General features: G+C 43.7%; 1 protein-coding gene across 1 annotated transcript in view; it reads left to right on the top strand.

The window, feature by feature from the left end:
* Positions 1–27860, top strand: part of LOC138481150 (TRPM8 channel-associated factor homolog) — a 416320-nt gene that overhangs the window by 331318 nt on the left and 57142 nt on the right. Inside the window, exon 7 of the mRNA XM_069613089.1 lies at positions 9263–9600. Coding sequence (XP_069469190.1) covers positions 9263–9600 — 338 coding nt within the window. The remainder of the gene's footprint in view (positions 1–9262; positions 9601–27860) is intronic.

Below are 27860 nucleotides of genomic sequence, written 5' to 3'. Positions count from 1 at the left end.
CGGTCAAAGACGAGAAATGGTGCAACGACATCCAGAAGGCTATGTTTGACAAAATAGACCTACTCCAAAAGAAAATTAAAGCCAACCTTGACAATCTACCCAAGTCTCCTCACAAAACGGGGACCGCCCCTAACCCTAAACACCCCATCCAACACAACAGCAATCCACCACCACCTTTTACCTTTAGAAAGGTAACCACTCTTGAAGTCTTACTCATCATGAAAAAAATAAAACCATCAATTTGCAAAGGGGACATCTGTTCAGCAAACATAATCAAAGACTGTGCTGAATCCCTAGCGCCGTTCATTGCAACCCTTATCAACGCATCGTTTGCCACTGGCTCAGTACCATCCTCTCTCAAGGAAGCCTGGGTTCGCCCACTGCTAAAAAAGCCCATGCTAGACCCAGATTTGCCCAACAACTACAGGCCCATTACAACAGCGCCATTTTTGCAGAAAATCTTGGATAAGGCTGCTTATCTACAGATACAAGCCTACCTTGAATCTCACAACATCCTAGGCAAGAGACAGTCCGGCTTTCGCCCATGCCACAGCACAGAGTCTGCGCTACTCGACCTAAAAAACCAACTCCTAAAAAACATGGATAAAGGCAAATGTGCTATCCTCCTACTCCTTGACCTGTCGGCTGTGTTCGACCTAGTCGATCATAAAACTTGAAAGACACACCTCACCAATACAGCTCACTTCTCCACTGAAGCCACAACATGGATCTCATCCTTCCTGGAGGGCAGAGCCATGAGGGTCTACTCAGACCAAGCATCAGGCATTCCCTCCCCCATCAACTGCGGAGTACCACAAGGTTCCTGCACCTCCACCACACTATACAACTTATTCACACTCCCTCTATTCAATGACTTAGAAGAATTCGGCATAACATTCACCAATTATGCCGATGATACACAAATTCTTCTCCCATTAACTGGGGACTACGAGCAAGACCTAAAAACCCTACAAAACACATATGCCATCATCCAAGCATGGGTGGCAGCCAATGGCCTCTGTCTCAATGGAGACAAAACAGAGATCTTACTGGTGGGCCCTAAAGACTCCCTCAGCAAGCTAGACAACAAATACAGCACCTTCCTAATCGAGAACTCGGTAATCTCTGTCTCCTCTGCGGTAAAAACCCTCAGAGTATACCTAGATTCTACCTTGTCCATGGATAGACACGTTAGTTACATCTCCTCTTCAGCAGCACTAACAACCAAAATAATCAATGCAGTAAAGCCTCACCTATCCACTACAAACTGCCTCAACATCTCCAGGGCCACTGGATTGCTGCAACGTCCTCCTACTAGGCACTTCTGTCAAAACACATTAATAGACTTCAAATCACACAGAACAACGCCTTGAGAGCAGCTCTCAACATTCCTAGGAGGGAACACATCTCCCTAGCAAGACAAAATGCCCACTGGCTCCCAGTCAAAGAGCGCATCCAGTTCAAAACTCTCACCATTACCCACAGGTGCATATCCCAATCTGCCCCTAACTACCTGACAGAACGTATACAACCAGTGCAGACACTCAGACCCAAAAGGATCCGGTACGCTAACCAACTCTCAGTTCCCAACTTCAATAGTGCTAAAGCTGGCAGTTCGAGCTTCGAAGTCCTAGCGCCAAAAGCCTGGAACTCCTTACCGCCCAAACAGAGAGCTGAAACGTCCCTCATGGCCTTCAGAAAGGCACTGAAAACCACTTTATTTAAGTAAATCCGATGTAAAATACTACTGCAATGTAACCAAATTCTGTAATATACAACTGAACCCACGATCACTGTTCCCATGTAACCTCGAAACTTTATCTATGTTTGGAACTATGTCTCCATTGTTTGCATGATACTCACCCATGCCAAGTAAACCTTCTTGTAACAGTGCCACGATGCCCAAGGGCAGCTGTGCGCTTTAAAAATGCTAAATAAATAAAAATAAATAAATGAATAAATACTCCTTTCTGTCTATATCCCCCAACTCCATTACCACACCAGTTGCAACAGGGGGTAGCCTAGAAAAAAGCCAAGGAATCAACCGATTCTCTGTAATGTCTTGAATCCCATGGCTATATTCAAAAGCAGCCAACCAATCCAAAATATCAAGCTTAACCTCATGCAGATTCACTGCATCTTTGGGCATGTGAGGCCTCTTAGGACTGGAAGACCTAGAGGACTCTGGGAGAGAAACTGATTCAAGAGACAACTTTTTCATTTCAAGGGCATGATTCAATTCCATTTCTCTGAGCCTAAGCTCTTGATGCTTTGTTTCAGTTTGAGCTTGGATTCTTTGAAATTCTAACTCCAGTCTCATCCTTTCAAGTGAGACAAATTCAGGACATAGGTTTGGACCTGATGGGGTCCCGGTGGTCAAAGGTTGAGGCCTATGAGCAGGTAGAGGTTAGACAGGGCCTACATTCTGAGAGTCTTCTGCCTCATCTAGCTCATCCCCAATATTAGAGCTGGGCTCTGACATATTATCATCCTCATCAACATTGTCCACATTTGCTGCAGGTGTGGGGGTTTCAGACCCACTCCTCAGACTTTGGTATTCTAACAACCTTTCTATCAATTCAACCTTTTGCCTTTTACAGTGAGATTCCTAGCTTTACACATATCTTTCAATTGATCAACAGTTAAAGTCACTAGTGTCTCCTGTCTGTAGCTTTCCATATCAGTCATGATAAAACAATTGCTTTACTAGTGTTGCTGCTTAGCCTTGGGAGGATTACTTGGACAAAAGTAAAAGTAGCACTCTAAATGTAACAAGTATACTTTATCCTCACCGCTGTACACCAGTGTTAGGCCGAATCACCTGCTGTACCCTTTGGGAACACTACAGGCAATTAGGACTACAAGTGTAAGCACAATTTCACCTTTGGTACAAGCCTGTACTACACAGTAAAGTGGTAGCGATGGCTGAGAAGCCAGACTTATCTCAAGAGTTTTAAGTGAGCAGTAGAACAAGTTACACAAAGGACCAACTAATACAGTGATTCAAATAGACACTTACTCAAGGTTTCTTGGTAAAAGAATATACATTTATTTACTCAGTCAGTTAGAAAACATTACACTACCATAAGCAGATCAATATCACACACTAATAAACCACAAAAATCCAACCGGTAAGTTAATGAACATGTTTAGCTCCAAAATGAAGTGGGAGCAAAATGGCACTTCAGATACTTAATAAAGGAGGGAAAAGACAAGGTTAGAAGACTAGACAGCCCAAATGCATTCATAGGCAGTGTTAGGGAGAATTCTCATTTCATGGCTAATTTCCCTTACCTAGTGAGTCCCTCAGCAGCTTTGCTGGATCTCTGGAGTTGTTTCTTTTCCACTGGGTAAGAGTGTGAGCTTTTCACCACTATTACTTGTATTTTGCTATGTGTTTTTACCTGTTTTTGGGATTGTGAGTTTTTGGGAGTACACCACTTCAGCAGGCCCCTTCTTTGTGTGTGTCACACAGCACCTTCAGTGCCGTGGCACAGGGTTGTCTTTGAGACTTCCCAAGACTCCATTTCTGAGGCTGACTACAGTCCCCCAGAAAAGGGTAAAGTTGCCATTAACTTTACTTAGTCAGTCTACCACAGATCCAGTACACCCCATCTTCCATGGAGTACTGGAAAGGGTTAACTCGCATCCCTTTTTATCTGTACCTCCTAGAGCATTGTTTCGCTCTTTTAACATTTAGACTTGGCTGGTGGCAGTGGTATCTACCCTAACTTTTCCACTGCGATTATATTAGATAAACGTGGTATTGTTCTTGGCTATTATATTAGCCTTGAACATAAACCCGCTTGACCAAATCGTCTTTCCTTTGGCTCCGGTTGGGTTTATTTGGCATTTCTTTTTGTTAAAGTCCTTCTTGTGTTTTACTTTGCGTGGCAAACTAGGTTTGCCTTCTTTGTTCACTGTCTTTTGGTGGGCTTCTGCTCAGAAGCCCTCCTCAAGGCGCCTGGGTGTCTAGGTGCGCTGAATGTGAGGGAGGGGTGTAGTCACCCCTGCACAGGGTATCCTAGGAAACCCAAGTCGCACTTTGTCATGATTGGCCAGAGTAGTTGTCCGGGCTGGACAACCCCCCTGCTGGGTGATTGACAGCCAGGCTGTGTGAATGGGAGTTTTTCGCATAAAAGGCAGGTCTCTTGGGCTAGAAGTCAGAGAGTCGCCACTGGAACTACAAGGAACCGAAGAGAAGCGGAGAGAACGACGGCTGCTGCAACTTCCCCGTCCCGGTGAAGCCCTGCTGCAGTCCTGAGCTATCTGCCCTTCAACGACTAAGATGAGATCCAGTCCGGAGTCTTCTTCCCTTGAGCCTGGTGGGGATAACCAGCTCGTCTTCCACAGCCAGAGGATCATCTTCCTTGGTCGAAATCGCTGCACTCAGCTGTAGTGGTCCGGATAGCCATTTGAAGAGCCTCTCCTGTGTTTTTAAGGAGCGCACCTTTTATTCGTTGTTGCTGCTGCCGGCTTCATCCCTGTGTGGTGCAGACCCCCTTCAGACGTCCTCCTTCACAACGAAGCTCCAGGAATCGTGGGTCTGCGGGAAACCAACAGGAACAACTGCCAATGCACCAGCTGCACCATTTGGAATAAGGTACTGTGTTCTGCTCGAGGAAACTGGGTGAACCCCCTTTTCTTCATTTCCAAGGCTTACCCTTGTCTTCCCTCCTTCTTATAACTTTTGCTTCCGAACATTGACAATATCGAAGTACTCTTGGCTACGTTGAATCGTGAACTATCTGACTGTGTGATCTTCGGCAACAGGCCCCGGTGTCACTTGACCTTGGCTCCGGCCCTTTGATCTTTGAACTCTTGTCTATGAGTGTTTCTCGATTCTGTCTGCCTAACCAAAATATTGTCTGTGATTTTTGCCTCCAACTCCCTTTGAGTATCTCAGGTGCTAAGTGTGTTTTTGCCCCGGTAGCATTTCATGTCACGGATACGCGTTTAGTTAGTAGACCGAACTGTCAAAAAGTGATCGCAATCGTATTCGCGGTAACGTGTTTTGTGCATAAAACCGGTTCATTCCAACACAGGGTACTTACCGTGAGACATACTGTACAAAGTGAATTGGTTAGTTGTAGTATATTTAACGTGTGGTTTTTGTTTAAGTTTAATAGAAGTGGTGTGTTTATAACGAATGGTTTAAAAATAAATGTACTTATATTTTTCTACCTGAAACCTTGAGTCAGTGTTTGCTTGAGTCACAGTAATTGTGGTCCCTTTGTGTAATCTCTGCTACTGCTCATATACTCTTGAAATAAGTCTGGCTGCTCCGCCACTGCTACCACTCTAACATAGTAGTACAGGCTTGTACCAAAGGTAAAACTTGTATTGCCACCTGTAGTCTTAATTGTGTGTAGTGGTCCCTAAGGGCACTGCACAGGATTCTGCCTAACAGGCAGGGCAAAGGGTTTCAGTTAAATACAACCAGCAATTCTTCTCAATAAGCTTAGTCCAAAGACAATGGTTCAGAGTCTCTTTTATAGGATAGCACAGTTCCCGTAGATAGCGGTTAAGTTTTTGCCACAGATTTTTAAAGGATTTGGCTAGGTGAAAAGTTTGACGAATGTTTAGGGAAGGACAAGCCTTCGTAGTTGAGGAAAGTTTCACGCACTTTCTTGATGGCCGAAAAGATTTCCGGACCGCGTTTGCATAGTACCTTGTCAATGAAGAAAGCTGTAACTGAGGCATTTGTTCCTGGCTTTTCGAGCAGATCTCGCTGTTCCTAAGCTTCAGTCGTGGGGACAAGTAGGAGGACGTCTGGAGGTTCCAGAACTGACCAGGGATGAGGCCAAAAGCTGTAGCAAGGTGTCGGTTTAAGGTGTGAGTGCCTTAAAGTCCACAAGCTGATTTCCTTCCCTGTGGCTATCCGGTTTTCAACAGCACTCTGATGAAAATTCGACCAGAATAGGATGGTGTCCAGGTGGCTTGCGAGTTGGTTGTTCCCACCAAACTCAAGGGAAGAAGTTAACCTTGAAGGGCTTCTCTGTCGTCGGAAATTCAGGCAATTCGGACCTGCAGCAGGGCTACACTGGTTGCCCAGGAGTTGCTGCAGTCCTCCTCCTTCCTCTCCTCTTCGGTTCTTTCGTTCCAGTGGTCGACTCTGCTTTCCATGTCCCAGAGACCTGCTTTTAAACAGTTTTCCCCCATTCATTCCAGCCTGGCTGTCACTCACAAAGCAGGGTGGCTGTCCTTGCCGGACAGCCAGCTGGCCTATCATGCCAGAGTGCATTCAGGTCTCTGAGGAGAGTAATCACAGGGAGTTTTGGGCACCTCCCCCACATCCTGTCCACCCCAGACACCCTGGCACCAGAGGAGGGCTTCAGCACTGAAGCCCGCCAAAGGCCGCCGAACAAAGGGACCAAGCCTGGTTTGGCGCGCAGAGACAAACACAAGAAGGACCTTTCCTAAAAGAAATGGTGAAAAAAGATGACCGGAGTCCGTTTTTACAGATAGGTTTTGGGCGCCATATTGAAAAACATGGCTGACCTGATTTTTAGTTACCGTTGTTAGCGGTCGGAAAAAATCACGGTAGTTGGTCTAAACCACTGCCACCAGCCATTTAAAGTAGTAAAGGGTAAGATTTTACTGTTATATGAGTGTTTTGACTCAGGGGAAGCTAGGCAACCCCTCCAGCACTCTATAGTAAGATAGGGTGTGCTGGGTCAGTAAATTTAAAGAGACTAGTAAAATCAATTTAACTTTACAGGCTCTGGGAGACGGTAGTCAGTCCCAGAGAAGGTATTTAAACCTTGGGGAGTCTGAAAGACACCCCTGTGCCACTGCACTGAAAGTGCTGTGTGACACACAGAAAATGATGATGCCACTGGAGTTGTTTTAAAACTCCATAACCAAAGAACACAAAAGTAAAACACATTGAAAATGAAAAGCTCAAAGCCCCAAAATCTAGCAAAAGAGCTGGAGGGCTCTAAGGTAGAGGAAATTAAGCCCTTGTGTGAGAAATCTCCCTAACAGCACAGCCAAGCCTTCCTACATCCTCTGCCCCGCGTGCTTGTGTGCGTGTATGGAGGGGGGTTGCACTTGGGCCACGTGCACACTGGTGTCTAACAGACACCACAACATTAGGTAAGTGCGTGAGAGTGGTGAAATAATTCAGGCATTCTATCCCTCCTTATAAAATCGGAGAGTTGGAAATGCACATACTAGACCCCCAATATTGTAACGCTTCACTGACCTTCCCGCTAGGAAGCGTGAAAGTCACAAAGCTTTGTAACAAAGTCTGAACCGTTGGTGAGCTCCAGAATCTCACTAAAGAGAGACAATGTGATTGGTTCTCGAGCCTCTCTGGTATATATTTGAGCATTAACGGAATTTAAACACTTTGTACTCCTTTTGCACTCCAAAACGGTTTTGAAAAGGTTTTTATATTAAGTCAAATGTTTACGAAATTCAAGGTGCAGGGGAGAAGAAACACAACCCTGGCATATGGGTACAGCTTCACTTAGTAAATACAATTTAGGGAATCTAAATTCCTTATACTACTTTTATGATTTCTTGGAGTATAGGTAATTAATATACTACGGGTTTCCTTTTCCTAAGGCTGTCATTATTTGACTGCACTCTGTTGACCGCACTTTGATGACCGGATTTACTTATGTTTCTGGGCATTTCTCTCCGAAATTCACTACAAGTGGACTTTGATCATCTTCTTTTATTAAAAAAAGTAAGTGCCTTTGGCATTTTTCTCCTTATTTATACTTAGCTTGTCTCATGGAACACAATCTAAATAGGTACATCTCTTTTTACCCTTAGAGAGTACAGAGAAGATATATCCCCCATGATCTATGGATTCCACTTTCAAACACTGAACCTACCTTAGTTGGACATTCACAGAGTAGGAGACACCGTATGCTACTTTCTTTGTTTTCTCAGTGAGATATAATCCCTAATGCTCTACACTATTTATTCAATTGTCTGAACTATTGACAAGCAATTAAATACATGGAATGACCAAAATAACTGCTTATGACTAATCCAAGACTGGACCTTTTTTCTGTTTGATAAATTACTAGAAAATCCATAACTTGTTCTGAATTATTCAAAGACAATGCATTGAGTTAAATGGAATAATTGTAATCTACAGATCTAATTTATTAGCCAGAATTTCTATTGTATTTACAGATGATAATTATTGTTTTTGCACACTTGATATGATCAATATCCGAATGGACAGAATTTAATTGACATGTACGTCTGAGTCTTTTTATAAATAGATTTGAAGTTTGAATGAATTGTCAGCCCCTGAAGAAGAGAATCTATCTTGAAATGCGTTGGGCAAACCTGTATGGAACAATAAATAATTCGTGAAAAATTGAAAACTTGTTGTCAAGTTTAACTAATGTAATTTTAACAAATATATTTGAGCATTCACATTACATCTCAACAAGCAAGGGAGATCCAAGTGTTTGCAATAAATCTATAACTGAAGCACAAACTAAGCAGCCTCATCACAGCTACAAAGACTGCATAATGTAGAAGCAAAACTAAAAGCTGGTGATGGCTGAAATGTTTTAATTTGATCATAACTACTGGGGTTGCTTGTAGTGTTATGCAGGACTGTGAACTAGTAGTTCAGGCCAGACCACCCTTTTGGTGTGAGAGCAAGCCTGATTTTCATTTGGTCTTTCCGCGTGACAACAGGCTAAAAAAAACAATGCTATGTAGGATTGCCCATAGCATTGCCTGTGGTTATGACTAATTCCAACCCTTCAACTTTCAATTTTGCTTATGTCACTCTTAGTGGTGAGGACATGCGTGGGTCCAGAGCCTGCAGTGCACAGAGACCAAAGCTACCTCGCTAAGAATGCTAAGTAAAGCTGGAATGTGCCTGGGGTTACTTGAAGTCTTTTACAGAAGAGATGTAACCCAGATGTTCGAGCTGGAGTGACCTTTTGAGGCGCGACAAATCTCATTTGCAAATGGACATTACCCTCCTGTATTGGTATGGATGGATGAAAAACAAGGGCCTGGAAGGTTGCCCATAGCAATGGCAGTAGTTATGATTACTACCTTACAGCCATCACCCTTCAGTTTTGCTGCGTAAGATAGAACCAAGAAATGATCAATACCCATATGAATGCCTCAGGTGGTCCTTTAATTTTTGCAAATAGTGTGTCTGCAACCAAAAGACATTTTGTTTTGTCCTACTGAAATCTGCATGTAAACGTAACTCAGTTGAAACAGGAATTCAAAGAAATTACCAAAAATAACATGTTGCTTCTATTTTTAGGTTATATGCATTCAGGATATCCGATAATGGGCGTCTTGGAGTCAGTTAATAATCTGGTTGACACCAATAAAATTCAGTCCAAGGGCATTTGGTCAGCTGTGCATGAGTTAGGCCACAATCAACAGCGGGGCAGCTGGCAAATCATGCCTCATACCTTCGAAGCTGTGTGCAACGTCTGGGCGGTGTATGTGCATGAGAAGGTGTTGAGCATCAGCAGGAGCAAGGCTCACCCTGAACTGGACGACAAGGCCAGAAGGAAGAGAATAGTGCACTATCTGGAGAACGGATCCGATCTACAGAACTGGCAACTCTGGACCTGCCTGGAAACCTACCTGCAGGTCAAGTCATGATCAATTCATTATCAGTCATACAAACAGTATTTCGACCTATAGATTTCAACCTTCGTTCACGCTAGTTCTTTTAGGGATTGTTGATTTTTCATTTACGATCTTGGACAATTTAAATTGGTTAAACATTTGTATTATTAAGTAAATATATGTAATGTGGCCAGAACTCTAATCCTTGTCTCCGTTTTGACTAAATGTTTCTCATTATCAATGTCCTTGGGGACTTGGTCTGGTCCTTGTTTAGGGAAATGGGCTCCCTGCTTATTGTCCGTGCCAAATTTCCCTAAAAAAAAGCTATGAAACAAGAGTTAGCAGATGTGAAGATGAAGAAGAGAGGATACAAAAGCTAGTGAATGAGGTGCACACCACAAGTTGCGTTAACTGGTGGGCAATGTGAAGGATAGCAGCTGTCCAACAACTTTAGGATCAATGTCATACGGGAAGATCATGAGGGAACATGCATGATAGTGTTTGTGAACAAATTCATGATGCAACAGCTGGGCCAGATTTTTCCAGCCGGTTAGTGATCCAGCTAGAACAAAGGTTGGGGCCAAAAATACTGGGAAAAAGTAGGTCCAACCCAAGGGGCATCAACATATACGTCCTCTGCTATACCCAAGCAATGTAAATTCTGCAACTCGAAAAACATCCTGCTCTGCTGAAATGGATCACTCAGTATACAACAATCAGGAGTTTTCTATTCCAGAGCAGCACCATGGAAGCGCCCCCTCCTACGTTCCTTCAACATCAAGTATGACTGTCCAGTCCTGCTCACACGAAAATCACACACAGAGACAAAGCCGCCTCACATGATGATCTTATGTGAAATCTAACATATATGCCATAACCTGGGTCCACATGAAAAGCAACTCCCCACAACCAAGTGGGTGGCTTTGGCTTCTGTATGTCAGTCTCCACCAATGTTCCCTCTAAGCTGTGCGCATGTGCGCTTGCCCAGCTTCCTTCTGGGTGCCGCTCAGAAGATTTGTAGCAGCGCACACAGACAATTCCCACCTATTCAAATAATCAAATAAGATTTAATAAGGCACGCGCCACAGTACTTACCTGAAATGTTCTCTCTCTTAAAATAAGCAACTAGTCTTGATATTCTGCTCATTTGTGTTACACTATTATGCACCTAAAATCTCTAACAGCAAAATATAACACAAGAGGTTAAAAACTCAAATGAAAAACTGGCTCCATGAACAGAAGAATCTAACCAATCTAACCAGTCCGCCTGCACACATTAACCAAACGTTTTCCCTCCCCAACCATGACTCCTGACCTGACTCTGGCACACTTTTAGCTTATGAATCTAACTTCTGCCCCAGAGTACATTAAGATACTACCGGACAACCTTGACTCTTCCTCTCTTGGCTCTGCAAAAGGTTAGCAGACGTGTACCTACATCCACTTGTTTTGTTTTTTGTAACTTGAATAACGTTCACGCATCAGAATTTCTGTTACTCATTGTGCCTTACCAAAAGTGTCACCCACACTATACAATTGAACTACCAGCTCAAATATCGGATCCTGACTGTAAGTAAGCAGGCTACTTGGATGTGTAACCAAATCCCATACATCCTCCTCTTTGTACATATGTCACGCAAGTGCTTTGAAGCAGTCCCAGTGTAAGTTAACACATTATAAAATTCAAATATTAATTTGCTCTCTAAAGATTTTGAAAGAAAAATGTGATGCTCAGCGCCTCCTAGTTTAGCATTACTAACATTACCCTATAAGTAGAGAGCAACATTGCAATACCATTTACTTAGCCTGCAAGGGTATAGACAAAGCCTGGGATTACTCATCCATAGTATCAGGGCCCCGGATATTCAGACAGGAGAATGCTTTTCACACAATCTGCATCGTTTCCAAGTGTTCAGAGTTCCTTTGGGCATAGACCATCACACATTGGGCCTCATTCCGAGTACGGCGCTAACCAATGGCGCTATTAACGCCTTGGTTGACGCCGTACCCGGACCGGCAGCGCCTTGGTGGTTGGCGGAATTACCGCCCCATTCCAAGGTTGGCGGGGCGGTAATTCCCCAATCCCCATTTACCCTTCCCCATTCCCATTCTCGCCCCATAGGGCATAATGGGAGTGGGGAAGGCGTCAATTACGCCACCGTAAATTACGGTGGCGTAATTAACATCAAGGTCCCTTAGCGCCATGGTATTTAACGCCTGCTAAAAGCAGGTGTTAAAAGCACCATGGCGCTAAGGGAACTCGGAGTATGGCGGTAAGGGATTACCGCCACCGCTCTCGTTAGCGGTGGCCGCTATCCCTTAACGCCATACTCGGAATGAGGCCCATTATATGGAAACTTGCTTCTATACAAACATGGTTTTACTGAGCACTTGTGTAATCCTACAAAATGATATAAGGGTGGGGTATGTTGCAAACAATTTTGTATGCACTGCAAAATAATTGTGTATATTCAGAGTCATGACATTCTTAAAATGCACATCATATGTTGTAAATATGCCTTGCTTGCAAAGTATTGTGGGTTTGCAAATATCCTAGTGAGTGTTTAGTGTTACAATCCCTCTGTTTCTACAGTGCACTATCAACTAGTATTGGAGGCAAGCACAGGGGCAGGGGAAGGGTATGGGTGGAAGCATCACTCCTTGCGGGTGATGAACAAAGCAACATATTTCAAAGACCAAGGGCCTCATCACAAGTTGGGCGGTAACGCCGGCGCTATTAGCGCCGGCACTAATAGTTCTACTGCCAAACCCCCCGGCGCTATTAGCGCCGGATCACGGGCTTGGCAGAAGGGTTATTGCCCATTCCCCATTGGGCCTATTCAGGAATTCCTCATTCCCCATTGGGTCCAATGGGGAAAATTCACGCTATTACCGCCGGCAGTGTCCCACCGGCGGTAATCGTGCTGAAAATCAGCAATTTTGCTGGGGATTTCCCCCAGCTTAGAGCTGGGGGAAATCCGCCAAAGCTATGATCTGGTGGACCCTTAAATGCGGCGGTAATAGCGCTACCGCCGCATTTAACGGTTACCGCCAGACTCGTGATGAGGCCCCAAGTCAGACGTTTTGGCTGTACACTGAAGGAATTGTGTTGCGTGTTTGCTAAAGGATATGACATTCTATTACCCATCTAGACAACAGCAAGTTCTTTTTCTTTCTATGCTCAACTGCTGAGGGCTATTCAATTAACCATGTGTTCTGTTTGTGCAGACTCTTGCATCTCCTTTATCACTTACCGCCAAACTTCTAATGAGGCCGACATTTTTCTCTGTCCAGAAGTACGGTTGCAAGGTACTGTGGCAGATATTGAAGTCTTGGACTGGTTGATGAGTTTTCTGCATAATCACATATGACATTTTATTTTAGCCTATGTGTTTGGAAAAAGCTTTGTAAGGATTGCAGTGGCTGCGAAGAGGACATTCCTTTGCAAACTCTCTTCTGCGATGGTAGCTTACAAAATGGCTTACCTCATTAGTCAGTTGCGCACATGGGAAATAATGTGCGCACAACAGGAAAATAATGTGCGCACAACAGCCAACCGGTTCCGCACATAGAGAAAAATAATTAGAGGGAACATTTGTCTCCACCTTGACATTGTTTTGCTGGTCTGCCACATGTCTACTAATTATGCTTTACGAAATGAGTCTATCTTATGTGCTGGCTCGCCAATATGGACATGTGCATTCCTTGTGGCCTGAATTTTAAATTATAGAATTCTAATGCTAATGAGACCTTTGGCTCGTCAAAAAGGTATACAGGTTTTGCACACTGGTCATGGTTATTTGTTTCTTTAGTTTGGGGTGTAGTGGACTATTCTATGGTGGGTGGAACATGGGGCTCTGTGTCTTGGTATGCAAACAGGCCATCCCTATAATGACTTTACACACTTCCTCAATATAAACACTCGGTTCCACTCTCTCGACAGACTCAGCCGTGGATGGCATGGGCTATATCTGCTTCAGAGTCATTACATCTGCAGAAATAAACATAATTGGGACCAAACATATATTTGTTATCCTACTTATTAGCAATCTCAGCATATTCTAGGGCTGGCATAATTATATTAACAAACACCAGTCCTAGAACATGTGAAGAAAGTGTTGGGTAGTGGGAGAATGTTGTTTTTCCCTCCAACCAACCATGTTCCTAACTTTCGATATAATGACAGGATACTGCTGTATTTTGGCTCCTGTCATGGCATCAATGCCTAAGCAGTAGAGTGAAAGGGAATTTAATTCAACCCCTCAGAATGTACACTTGCAGGATGATGGGGACTGGGGCACAGCCTGAGCCTGCCGAAGGCTTACTGAAGTTAATATCCTGGACTGTGCAAAGTTGTTAAAAGAAACTCTTAAGTAATGAAGAGTTGGCTAAATCGAAACAGGAGTGGGTGGCCAAAGCTTTATTCACTATGGCCAGGGTGCCCATACATTTATAGAAAATCCTAGCTTGTATGTTGCAGGGCAATGCCACACTTCCAGATGTTGATGTATTGTGTCTTGGAGTTTGATCTTGTTTTTGGGCATAACTACACAAGCCACTGCAGGACAATGGGCCTCATTCTAAGATGGCCAGCCTAGTATCATGGATACCGGCACTTTACTGGACCGGCCGACTTCGGGATTGGCCGTGAGGCACCTGAGTTACCTCCAGCTAGAAGCTGGAGGTAACGCAGGTGCCCTTCCAGCAAAAAAAGCAGTCATTACTGGCACCGTTATTGCTGGTACCGTTAATGACGGCAAATCCCCTCACGGAGTCCTATGGGACTCCACGAATGGGGATTAACACCATCACTCCAGCACTCGTAATCCGGTGGCAATGCTGCCAGACTGAGTGCCAGAAACTGAAAAAAACATTTGCTGGTATCCTGGCAGGTTTTATCGCCAGGATACCTGCAGGGGCAGAATGAAGCCCAATGCACTTGGACACTGCATTACCGCACCACCGTACTACAAGGTAGGTGGTGAAGTGGAGGATTCACCACCAGCAAAAAGCTGGAGGTAAATCTGCCACTTTACCACAGGAAATCACCAATTTCGGTGGAGTTACCATCAGCGGTAATTTTGCTAAAATCCTTATGGAGTCAGCGGCCTACCACCATTTGTAATCCGACAGTAATTCTGCCAGACCAATTGCTGGTAACAGTAAATCCGTTTGATGGTATCCCGGTGGATTTATCGCCGAGATACCACTAAACTCGTAATGAGGCGCAATGTTTTTACAAATTGCATGTTGACTTCCTGAATGTTATACCCAGAGCTCCAGTATGTGCTGTGTTTTATTTAGGACTACCACAAGCTAAACCCAATAAGCGGTGTCTGAATTTTGCCCATTGCAAGATAAAAGGATAAGTTTAATGAGACAAAATTACTTTAGAGAATTCTACCAGCTGAACGAGAATGCAGAACTGGCCCTGAATATATTTTGGGACACCAAACAGGCTTCACTGAGATGGATCCTCATCTTGCATTTTAGAGCGCACACATTTATTGCGGCATAAAAAGTTAAGGAATTTGTGGCCACAGATCAATTGAGGAGGGCAATATTTGACCCAAATATGATACCACTGATGCAAACCTAGTAATACCAAACAGCACAGTGAAATATAAATAATGGATGCAATACGATAGGCAAATAAATTGCCAGCTACCTCAAAGCTTGACAGGCTAGGTCTTGAGTTTCTTTAATTCATGACAAAGATTGCCACCCTCACACAGTGGACACACTGATTGTGGTGATACTCTCCAATTTCTATTGCCCGCTGTACACATCTATGGCCTTCCAAATGAGAACATCCCTAAATTCCTTGAACCCTTGCTACCAACTACACAATTCAAAGCGAGCCTCCAATAATTAGAGGCCCCTCTTTCTGAGCAAGAGTTAATTGTAACCATACGATTGCTTGCCTTTGTGAAGGTGCCAGGCCACATGACCCGACAGGCACATTTTGCATTAAATTACCAGGGTGGGCTTCCCTGCAGTGTTTGCACATTAAACAATGTATTATCGTCAAATCCTTGTGTCTACTTCATAAAACTATTCATGCTAAGAAAAGGAGCCTTTTTTCTCTTAAACTGCATCACTACCATCAAACACAACTTATGTCTCAGTTTTCCTGCTCATTTAGTATCTCAGCCTTTAAAAAGGCCAAAGTTCAAGGACATATCTTTTCTGTTCTTGCCACCAAATTCTGTAATAGCCCCCAACCAAATATCAGAAATGACGAATATCTTTACTACAGATCTTATGAAAACCCTCTCTTGTTGGATTGCACATTGGCTAGCCTTCCAGTTTTGAAATAGAAGTAAGTGTCCTATATATATATATCAGGCTCTTGTGATGCATTCATATGCATACTGCATTCTGCTATCTACAGCAATACTTCATAGTTCCTCACTGTGTACTCTGGTTACCTCCTTGTCACCTTGCCACCTACTTGTACCTCTCCCATCCACCACACTGGTCCTCCAAGCACGTAGTGTACCTGAGGTACATTTGCACTCTGTCTCAGCCTACCCAGGCTACACCATCTTTTCACTTGCTTCATCAATGGCTCTACCACAGCCTGGTCTATCAGTACCATCTCTTGCTGAACTTTTATTTGAGTATCCTTTGAAATGTAACACTCATTTCTGAATTTATGGACCCAGCGATGTGTTCAGCACCCCATCATGTCTGCGCAACCTCCTCTCTGATCACTTTCATTGGAATTTCCTGGACGTGGACATTTATATTGCTGTTATTCTGCTTATCGCTTACAAATGCAAATCCCTGCTCCTGAGCCCACTACACACCCCACCTAGCTTTTCTGAGTGATGCTTAGCCCCTTCTCCTTTCTTTGTCTACCCCACTCAATTCCATGATCTAGTAACCATGAGCAGCAAAGCAGGCTCCACTGCTAACACATACACCTACAGCCCTTTACAGTGAAAACCTCACAAACACCTCAGCAGCAAACCGGTTGCTCACAGTTTTAATTCATTTTTCGACTGGAGGAACTATCCAGTCAAACTCAAATCTCCCATATTAAACCTCTGGTTTATAAAACACGCCTGAATCCTGATGGTCCAATCACTTACAGGGTGGTAGTAGTTATGAATACAGATGATTACTGCAATATGGTGCAGGAACGGATCAAACATAGAACCAGCTACGTCCCTCTTATGAACAACCCTACACCAACCCTACACCAACACTACGTGGTCTCATAAATCCCATCATAGAAGAAGCTGAGGCAGAAGGGTGGATTAATAATAAAGGCAGATTTTCTGATACCCACCTTCCCATGCACTCCAGTGATGTCTGCATTACGTAAGATACACAAAGGGACAAACCCACCGCCAGGTAGGCCAATAGTGTCTGGGATTGGCTCAATACTAGAGCCATTATCTCAGTTTGTGCACTTCTTCTTAAAAGACATAGTGCCTAAGTGTAAATCCTACATAAAAAACACCACAGCAATGCTGCATTTGTTGAAAGACAGACCATTTGATGCTGACACAGAATAGCTTTTGACTCTAGACATTGAATCATTATATACGAAGATACCACAACAGGACATTTTGATAGTCATCCAAAATGTCCTGGAAAATCGTACACCGCCACCAGAGGTAACAATACAGTTTATTTTACAACTTACGAAGATTTCCCTTACAAGAAAATCTTTTCTCTATGAGGGACAATTTTATCAACAAGCCTCAGACACAGCGATGCTTTGCCCTGAGCTTAGCAAATCTTTATGTAAATGCCTTTGAGGAAGACTGCACATATGCTAATAATCCATGTCTCCAACACTTGAAGGTTTGGCGTTGTTACATTGATGACATTTCTGTGATTTATACAGGAAACGAGACAGAGCTTGATGCCTTCTTCAAATGGTAAATGTAAAGAATACACATTTATACTTTACCAAAACACCAACAAATCAATTATACCGTTTTTAGAGTTATGGATTACAGCAGAAGAAGGAACTCTCCTGGCAACAGTCTATCAGAAACCGACAGATCGGACATTCACTATTGCAATATGAAAGTTACTATCGAGGTAGTTTGAAATACAACTTAGCATTCGGTCCGTTTTTGAGATCCCAAAGTAGCTGTCCTACCCGCCAGGATTACATGCAACAATCTGAACAATTGAGTAAGAAACTCTTGGAGAGAGGCTACCCCAGGAGAATGGTCAGGCATTCTCACAAAAGGGCATGTAACATCCTGAGAGAAGTAACATTACAACAACACACATGCAGAGAAGAGGTAGAAACAGGGATTATAGCAGTTTTGAGTACCCCCCTCTAGATAACAAAATCCCAAAAGAAATGCATCGACTGTGACTTTTGCTCAACATGGATACTAGTAACATCGATCAGCCTAGGTTTGCGATCAAAAAACACAGGAACCTGAGGGATGTTCTTGTGAACAGCTACCAGGCAGCCCCTATAAGAGAAGAACACAGAAAAAGCACATTATGATCACTCCCCCAGCCAGTGGGACATGCCCCATGTGGAAGTTGCTCAGTCTGTCCACAAACAACACAAAGTCACAAGATAGAGATTTCCCATAAGCCACCATGGGAGCAAAGATCATTCACAACCTGAAATACAGAGAAAGTCATCTACATTATCATTTGCCCCTGTGGCTTAAGATATGTAGGTATGATGGTGACATGACCTCAGGTTTGCCTAGCCACTGTCGCGGTGTCCTGCTGGGCTGGAGACTTCCCTGGAGCGTGGGGATGTGGTGAAAACACGGCATTCACCGGCATACTACAATCCCCATGATTCCCTGGTGAGCAACGCTGCAACACGGCACTGGGACACGCTGCGCGAAGGCATGGCAGGCTGCATTGGTCACCGCTGTGTTTCAGCATAAAAAGTCAGCAAGCTGTGGACCCAGTGCTCCTAAACTCATACGGTGAGCAAGTGTTTTCTATGTTTACCCTGTTGCCGTTCTTTGTTTTTGACCTCTTTGCAATGTTTTCCCGGATTACCTATGCCAGCTCCTTCACTACTGTTTGCCTGGAACCTCTTGATACTGAACGCCCGGTTACTTAACCTCTTTGCAACGTTTTCCTGGACTGCTTCTGCCTGTCCCTTCACTGCTGTCTACCCAGAACTCTTCAACCTGAACTCCCAGTTACTTCATCTCTGCTATTTCCAAAGGCTTTTGATTCTTACTTATGCCCTGATCTGTTTTTGGCTGCCCTGTGACCTACAACGCTGTTTTGGAACCTTTGGCTTCACTACGCTTTATATGGAACATTATTTCCGTTATTGGAGTAGTTTTTGGTTTACTTCTTCGAACTTGCAACTTTGCACTACTCGTGTGGTTTACTGTGTACTCGGGTGAACACTGTAGACATGCTCTCGTTCCGCCCGGGTATAGTGTCTCCTGTGCGTCCTTGTGCCATTGGGTCTTGTGGAACTAGGCTCATTTGCACCTGGATTGGATACTGTGTCTGACACAGTAACTGTAAAGACTGGTAGGGGGTGTCTGTACTTCCGCTCTCTATATGGTAGAGGAGTGGCACAGAGGACCCCAGCCAAGATTCTCTATTGCGGTAGCAATGGATGAGCAATCAAGGCCTAGCTTCTCAGGAGGTGATGCGGGCTGGTTCTTAAGTACAGTGTAGTCCCCGAACTCCCTCAAAGGAATGTCCACACACTGTATTACTGAAAACACAGTCTTTATATAATTAATATTCAAAGGTATGTACACGATCACAATAACGCACTTTGTACTTGGAAGTCAATAATGATAAATATATACACGTCTAGAGTGGTACCACTAATGTTATCAAATCTCTTTAAAGTGCATCAACTGTATGGTTAAAATGTCACACAGATCAATAACGAGTAAACCAGCAATAGAGATAGGCAGGAACGTAAGATGGTTGAATCAATAGGCAGAATGCTGGCCCCGTTACCTAGACACAGTTCTGTGTGGAGATCCCCCCACCTGGGCAACCTGTAAATAAAGATATATAGCACAAGCCCAGTCCATATAATGTTCGGTCGTCTTACTTCTTCCTATTAAGGTTTTACCCCCCCCAATGTACCTGGTGGAGTAGAGCTCTCCGACGATGCACCGACCGATCCTTCTTGAGTGCCTCCCTTTCAGGCGGGAGCCAGGGATCGTCAAGAGGTGTCGGGGAACTTGGCGTTCGGTGTCAGGGAATCGACGGCCCTTCTTGAGTGCCCTCCCTTTAAGGCGGGAGTCACGGGTCGCTGAACGTCCGACGGTGAACAGGGTGAACTACGGCAAGGAAGTGGCAGCTTCGTTCCCAGCAGTGCTCGTCGACGACAGAGCGTTGGCGTCCTGCAAGGAAGAGGCGTGAGGGGCACCTCGTGACGATAGTTCTGGACCGCAAAGAGATGATGAAGAACTGTGGCCCAGCAAGGGCGTCGAGTCGTCGGCGTCTCTGCGGTCTGTAGGTGGCAGGAAACCCACCGGTGGATGCTCCTCGTCGCGTCGACGGTCGGGCCTTCTCCAGCGGGAGACAAGCGGATGCCGATGCAGACGAGAGCGTCCGATGATCAGTTGAAGTTCTTAGGCAAACGGGAGCACGGCGGCTCCGGTCGGCGACGGCAGTCGTCGACAGTGGCGGACAACAGTCCGGGTGCTTCTCCTTGGAGTTCCGCAGCAGTCTCCGTATCGGGTCGGCAGCCTGTCGAAGGTCTGTCTACCAGGGAGCGTTGGCAAAGATCAGCTGTGCACTATGGTCCCTCGTAGCTCGGGAAGAGGGCGCCTTACCAGGTCCTCTCTGGGTCAGTCCTTGGAGGCACAGCAGCTTTCAGATCGTGAAGGAGAGCAGCAGCAATTCTTCTCATCCAGCAGGGCTTCAAGGTCAAGCGTCAGTTAATCCAGTTACTCGTCGTAGTGGACTTCAGCTTCTGAACTTGATTCCTAGCAGTTAGAGGTTCCCTTAGATATACTGTCGATCTCCCATTCATTCCCTGGGTCACACTCAAGCATCCAATCACGACTACGGGCATTTCATGCAGGCAGGCAGCCAATCAGGCACACGAGGTATTCAGGCCATTCACTTCTCTCCAGACACTCACAACAAGTTATGTGTATTGGGACAAGTACCGAGCCATTCAACACTCCAAGCTGCATTCATGCAGGTTTCGGGCAGGGTTGTCTCAGTCATTGTGTCAACCACCAGATACTAGACACCCACAACACAGAATGCATATTCGTCACACACTTTATTCACCCAGGTCCCACCCACAGGAGGTACACACAACATACATCACCGGGAAGGCTCCAGCTAGTCTGACTGGGCCTTCACAACAACACCATATGGCACTTCCATCCAACAGCCAGTCAGGGGGAAGGGACAGAGTCAGGGCTTCCCAGGACTTTGGGAAAACAAGGTAATGGGTAATAGAAAGCAAGAGGCCACGGGGCCATCTTGTTTTCCATCAGGAATCAACTGATCCCAATGGCAGGGCCGGGGTATCCCAAAATGGAGGATACTCCGTGCACCTTTCAAATTCAGCATGGAGCTGCCACCAGCCCATACCCTGCTCTGTGGGCCACCCACAGGTGCCCAAAAACATACACTAGGGGCACAGGGTTGTACCCCCACCCATGGGTGCCATAAGGGTATCCCACGGGTTCGTTCACCAAACCAAAAGAAAGAGAGCTGCACCGCCAGGAGTCCCACATGAACTCCTGCGCGAAAAACACGACAGAACACACAATGAAAAGCAATAAAGGACAAGGATACAGAGGCCCTGTCCCTCCGATGCATTTCCAGCATCACAGTAACTTTGAAACAGTTCAAGAACTTTACAAGGTGGAAGGTATTTTCTGTAGGCTCACTTCATTCATCGCGCACTCTCAGGTAGACTTGGGGTTTTGGAAGGTGTTGGATATTGTGATATTGTGGTTTCCACGTACACTAATTCACCAGTTTACCTTTTTCTTGCAGCTTGCTGACCGTGCCCTTCCTGCCTTTTCGCTTGAGCCCTCAGTCCAATGGTTAACCATATCATGGTGGACTCTGTGCTAAGGAGGAAAGTCTCCCTATAGTAGGAGGCCTGGTAACCTTGCTACAAGGCTTCAAGACAGGACAGACGGCAAGGAAGATCTGGGTATGCATAATAAAGCACAAGTCATGCATTCGAACTAAGAAGGTAACCGCTCCTATAGTCTCACACTTCTTGAGCAAAGCAAACTCTGAAAATGACTTGAGATGGACCATTGTTGAATGCATCAAGCTTCCAGAAAGAGGTGGCAACATCTCCAAGCTCCTACAACTCAGGGAACAAAACTGGGTACATAGATCACAAACAGACACAAAGGGACTCAACTGAACTATTCCTTGGCAGCATCTGGCGGTACTTTAAAAACAGACATCTGCCGTCTTGGGATTGACATTGCTCACAAAATGGGAACTACCTATATGAACATCCATAATTACTAACTAGGATGGCACCAGGGCTTTTGCTGGGTACAACATGCTACCACACAGTGAGCAGACACTAGAGGATTTACTACCCTGCAGACAGTATACCACCACTTACGGAGCACACTATATATCGTTTTTGGGGGTTTTGACCAACCAGTACACATATATGACAGCCAGGTAGTGACTAAAAGAGAACACATCAGTCCGTCCTCCCATATAGACTACTCCTCTCTATACAGCATTTCATGTTTCTGTGCATTAACACCATTTGCCAACATACAAAGATAGCCACATTACACTAGGAAATTGGAGATTGTGGACGCATCACTTTGCAACTTCACACAGTTTGTGCTGTAGGTCACATACTTACAGGGCCAAGAACTCACGACTGTGCCGTACTTATTAGAACATGCATAACATTATGAGCGAGGCATCATGACAGTGTATCCGTTGAGACAGGATTGCTCCATATGCCAAGGAAATATAGATTATAAAAACTAGGATCATCTAATAAAGCGTCCTATATAGTCGTGTGTTCATTAAGACTGGGAGTAACGTCCACAATTAAAATTCTTTAAAGATATAAAATAGCAATTCAAAATATGAATCAGTATTCATAACACACGCGGTGGGTCCAATTCTGCAACGTTATATACTAATTCAGATAAGATTAGAGACAAAGTAGGACCACACTAAAATGGCTGCTCTCTTCACCAGCAGAGATGGGCATCCGACATAGAAGCCTGTTACTATGGAGATGGACGTGCTGCAGTACAAAATGACCAGCAAAGCACTTCCGCGAGTCCAGACTAAGCACAGTTTTGTGTCGGCACAGACAAGAGCTGAGATACCACACAAAGGTAAGCACATATGCGTGACACCTGTGGTTTCACACTCTATATAAGGAAAGGAACATTTCAGCACCAAATGAATTCCTGTTGGAGCAAATCAGACAGCACCGTGGATAGAAGTAGGAGGCTGCAACAGCCAAGCTGAAGGAGGCGGACAACTCAGTATAGAGAATGACTCATCGCCTGACTGGGAAGAAAGAGCAAAGCCCACCAATCCAGGGATGAACCCACATTGCATGCAGCAATAAGGACAAGGCAGAGGTCCTGGCTGAGACACTGGAGGCTTCATCCACCCCGAACAAGACAACTAGGCTCTTAGACGAAGTGGAGAAAGTAGTTGAGACGCATCTTGCAGAAGACCGAACCGGGGTGGCAGTAGAAGCTATCAAGGAGTGCACAAGCTCTGAAGTAGCAGGACTTGCAGAGAAGCTGGCGAACGGCAAGACACCACGGAGTGACGGAATAACCAACCTGGCAATCAAGAACCTCTCGCTGGCATCAGTGGAACACCTCACAGAGATCTTCAATGCATGCATGAGGCTCCAGCACTTCCCGAGATCCTGGAAGGAAGCAAGGGTCATCGTTTTCCCAAAGGCCGGAAAACCACTGAGGGATCCTGCAAACTATCGCCCCATCAGCCTGCTCTCTGGATTATCGAAGGTCCTCCTCGCCCAACTCAGCAACTTCACCCCCGAAAGAAATCTACTAGCAAAGCAACAGTTTGGATTTCAAAAGGAGCGTGCAGCGACCCATCAGCCGCTGAGAGTGGTGGACACCATCAGCCACTGATTCAACATCAAGAAGTCCATAGGAATCGTCTTCTTGGATGTCGCCAAAGCATTCGACCGAGTCTGGCACGAAGGACTGCTCTGCCTCGGTGTGACCCTGGACAGCAAACTCAAGGTTAAATATATATGGGGAAGCCATATCGAGAATACTCACCACAAGGCAACAGGAAAGATGGCAGCGCTGTACCCACTGCTGAAGACCAAGTCCATGCCCCACCGGACAAAGATCAACATCTAAAGGTGATCATCAGACCACCTACCCTGACGTATGCCTCCCCAGCATGGATGACCTGCCATGAGCGACACCGGAAGAGTCTTCAGATAGTCCAGAACAAGTCCCTGCGGATATTGTCTGGAGCACCAATCTTCACAAGGATAGCTGACCTTCACAGAGAACTGGACATCGAGATGTTGGTTAAACATGAGGTGTGCACATATTCTCCGGCGCTGGATACATAGAATTTAGCCCAATCATGCCGCGTTTAATAAGCACACAATAGAAATGAAGAACACATGAAAGTTTGACTTTGTGCATGAACGCAGCCACATTGTGTGCACGTTATTGATGACAAGTTTGCAAGCCAAGTTGAAAGCAAATATTACAGCTTTCTGGACGGCACTCTCCTCAGTAGTAAAAATCACCCGGATACGTTAAAAAAGGATCTCCATCAAACGTCCTTTATTTAACAGATACAGTGGGCAAGTTGCTCAGGAGAGAACAAAACAACAACACGTTTCACCCTTGCGGGCTTCGTCAGATTGTATACATAAATGACAGGCTTCTCTTTTTAAACACTTTTACAAAATAGAAAAAGTCCTACTTTGCTTTCCATTGACCAAATTCCTTGTTCACAATACATGTTTCTCTGAGTGACATCTTGGAATAGTCAACAATACATTCGGGAATACTGACAGAACTGATTGTTTTATGCTTTACATGAAATGCATAGTTTTAAAAAATGCAACGGCAAACTATCAGCAATATTGATGGTTCAGTCATGTTTCCAAAAAACCTAATTGTTTGTATTTTTGTTTATATTTTCATAAAGTGCCTAGTGCTTGCCATTTATAATAAAATAGCATAGCAATTGCACCTCCGTGTCCATATAACTGTTTGATTTACTTTGTGAAAAAATGACTTCATCTTTACTTTTTTTGCATATTTGAGTTATTATTCTTTGCCAGAAGGAAAAGCCCGACGTAATCTACATTCAATATATCTACGTCATATATTGCACTTCCCGGATTGCTAAAAGTGGCTAATGCTTTTAATAAGGTGCATAGTGCGTCATGCCTATATTGCACTTTCCATATTATTAAAGTGCCTAATACTTTAAATAAAGTGCATTGTGCATTACAGCAGTGAATATTCCACATTTCCAAAGTTTCTGGCACTTTGAATAAAGTGCACCGTGCACTATAACAGCAATCATGCTAATATAGCAGCAGTCATATCTAATCATGCTAACATAGCAGCAATCATGCCTAATACTTTAAATAAAGTACACTGTGCATTATGTCAGCAAATATTCCACATTTTCAAAGTGTCTAGTGCTTTGAATAAAGTGCATTGTGCATTATGGCAGCCGATATTCCACATTTCCAAAGTGTCTAGTGCTTTGAATAAAGTCCATAGTGCACTATAGCAGCCATCATTCAGCAGTATTCATCACTTAAAATACCCAATTGCCAAGATAAAGTGCCTAGTGCTCAAAATATACAAAGCCATTTGATTGTCCCCAATATTCTCAATTTTCAAATATATAAAATGTTAATTATAAGGAAAGCCAAAAAAAGGAAGACATATTTTTCAAGTGTTTTCTAGTGTTAAAAAAACCCATAACAGATTGGCAAAATGCAAACATGTTAAAAAATATATAAATGTTAAAAAGCTTCCTACATGTTAAGAAGTGTAAAAACTATTATATGAAAAAGGTGCATTAAAAAGGTATCACAAAGCTAAGCAGCAGTATTGTAGTCTCATACTTTCAAACACAGCATCAATATTGTTTTGTTATAGTTGTACCCAAAAATGTTTTCATTTCCCACAAAAGTGTAGAGTTCCTCGTCCTCGTTATGACCACCCGGATTTTTTGTCTGATAGTCAATAAAATACTTGCATTCATTCAGTTTGTCTCAGCTTAAGTTCTCGACTGCTAAGATTTTATCTATGCCAAAATATTTAAACAATGAAATGTCTCCATTATGCTTCTCTTCAAAATGCTTAGCAAGGGGGTAAGTTGGATCTTTGTTTTTAATGGCTTGAAGATGTTGCAATATTCAAAGTTTCACTTCTAACTTTGTACTGCCTATATACCAGAGATTACAACTACATGTGATTGCATATACTACGTACGTTTTTGTACAAGTGATATGTTTATTAATAATCACTTTTCTCTGGGTTTTGGGTGTACATAGTGTTTCAAAGATACCCCATTTTTACAAGCCTTGCATTTTGTGCATTTGTAAAAACCACCCTGGTTATTTATTAACCATTGACTTGTTGTCTGTGTTGGGGTTGTGAAGAGACTTGGTGACAACTCCGATTGTAGCGATTTCGCTTTTCTGAAAGTCACACTGGCATTTTTCTGAATGCATCCTCCAATATCTGGATCTCTTTGTAACAGCATCCAACGTTTGGCCAGGATCTTCTGGATGTCTTTTGCCTCATTATTATAAGTTGTAATAAAGCGTATACTTTCAGATTTCGTTTCCTGTAATCTCTGTTCACTCTTCTCTTTATTTTTTCTGAAAATCTCTGCTCGGGTTTGTTTAGCACATTGATTGAATGTACTGTTGATAATCGACTTCTTGTAGCCTCTTGCCATAAAATTAGTCGCTGTTATTTTGGCATTCTTTTCAAATGTTTTGTTTTCGCTACAGTTTCTCTTCATTCTTAGAAATTCACCATAAGGTATACTGTTCTTTGGACATTTTGGGTGTGCACTTTCCGCATGAAGTAATGAGTTTGTGCTTGTTGGTTTCCTATAGGTTTCTGTCGTCAATACTTTGTTTCTTACCTTGATCTTGATGCCCTGAAAAACCACCTCTGTTGGATCATGTTGTTCGGTGAATTTAAGATTGATATCACGTGCATTCAAGATGTTGAAAAAAGACATCCACTCCTGTTGACTGCCTTCCCACACTATAAACAAACCTTCAATATAACAATGCCATAAAGCCACCTTGTTGGTGTATGTAAATAGGGCTTCCTCAGAAAACAGCTTAGCTTCCCAAGCCCCCATAAAGAGGTTCGCGTATGTGGGTGCTACTGTCGTGCCCATAGCTGTTCCCCACAATTGTTCATAATTTTGGCCGTCAAACATAAAAGCATTGTGTGTAAGGCAGAAAAAAAGCATATCCAATAACATTTGTGAGTGGTCTCTGAAGCTTAATAATCTGGTAGATAAAAACCTTTTAATGGCTTCCATGCCTTCATGATGTTTGATGCATGTATATAAAGAGACAACGTCCAAAGTTATTAATAGGTACCCTGGCTTCCATGGTATTTGATCGATTTGTTGGAGAAAACCTGATGTATCCTTAACTTAGGATGGCAATGTCTGAACAAATGGAAACCAGAATTGGTCCAGATATTTCGATGTATTTTCTAGCAGAGAGTCAATTGATGCAACTATTGGCCTCCCCGGCGGTTTTCTCTTACATTTGTGGATCTTGGGTAGAAAATGTATAATTGGCAACATCCTTTGTCAGGAAAGCCTTTTCTCGTACAGTCAAAAGGCCCATTGCATGCCATGTTGAAAGTTTCTGATCATACTCCATTTTGTATGATTTATATGGATTAGCAAGTAATTTTTCATAGTTATTGATTTGTTTGAGCTGACGTATGGCTTTTCGCTTGTAATCCTGCGTATTCAGGATCACAATGTTACCTCCTTTATTCGATGAGCGGTTGACAATTGTCTCATCTTGTTTTAGATTATTTATGGCTGTCCGTTCTTCTGAGGTTATGTTTTGGTGCATTTTATTATTCACGGAAGCCAATTTTTTCAAATCGTCTATGATTAGATCCTCAAAGAGATCAATATGTGCCATGTTGTTAGTTGGTGGAATAAATCTCGATTTTTTTTGGTAGGGAGATCTTCGTGTACGTCCGAAAGCCATTCTAAATCAGATGAGTTTACGTCTGTTATCTCTTCGTCATTTCCTTGTAACGATGATAAAGTACATAATGTTGGTATGTCTCTGA

This window comes from Ambystoma mexicanum, chromosome 5p (genome assembly GCF_040938575.1).
Source record: "Ambystoma mexicanum isolate Mex_15411 chromosome 5p, UKY_AmexF1_1, whole genome shotgun sequence".
In the NCBI taxonomy this organism is placed as follows: Eukaryota; Metazoa; Chordata; class Amphibia; order Caudata; family Ambystomatidae; genus Ambystoma; species Ambystoma mexicanum.
This window is presented reverse-complemented; position numbering and strand designations above follow the sequence as displayed.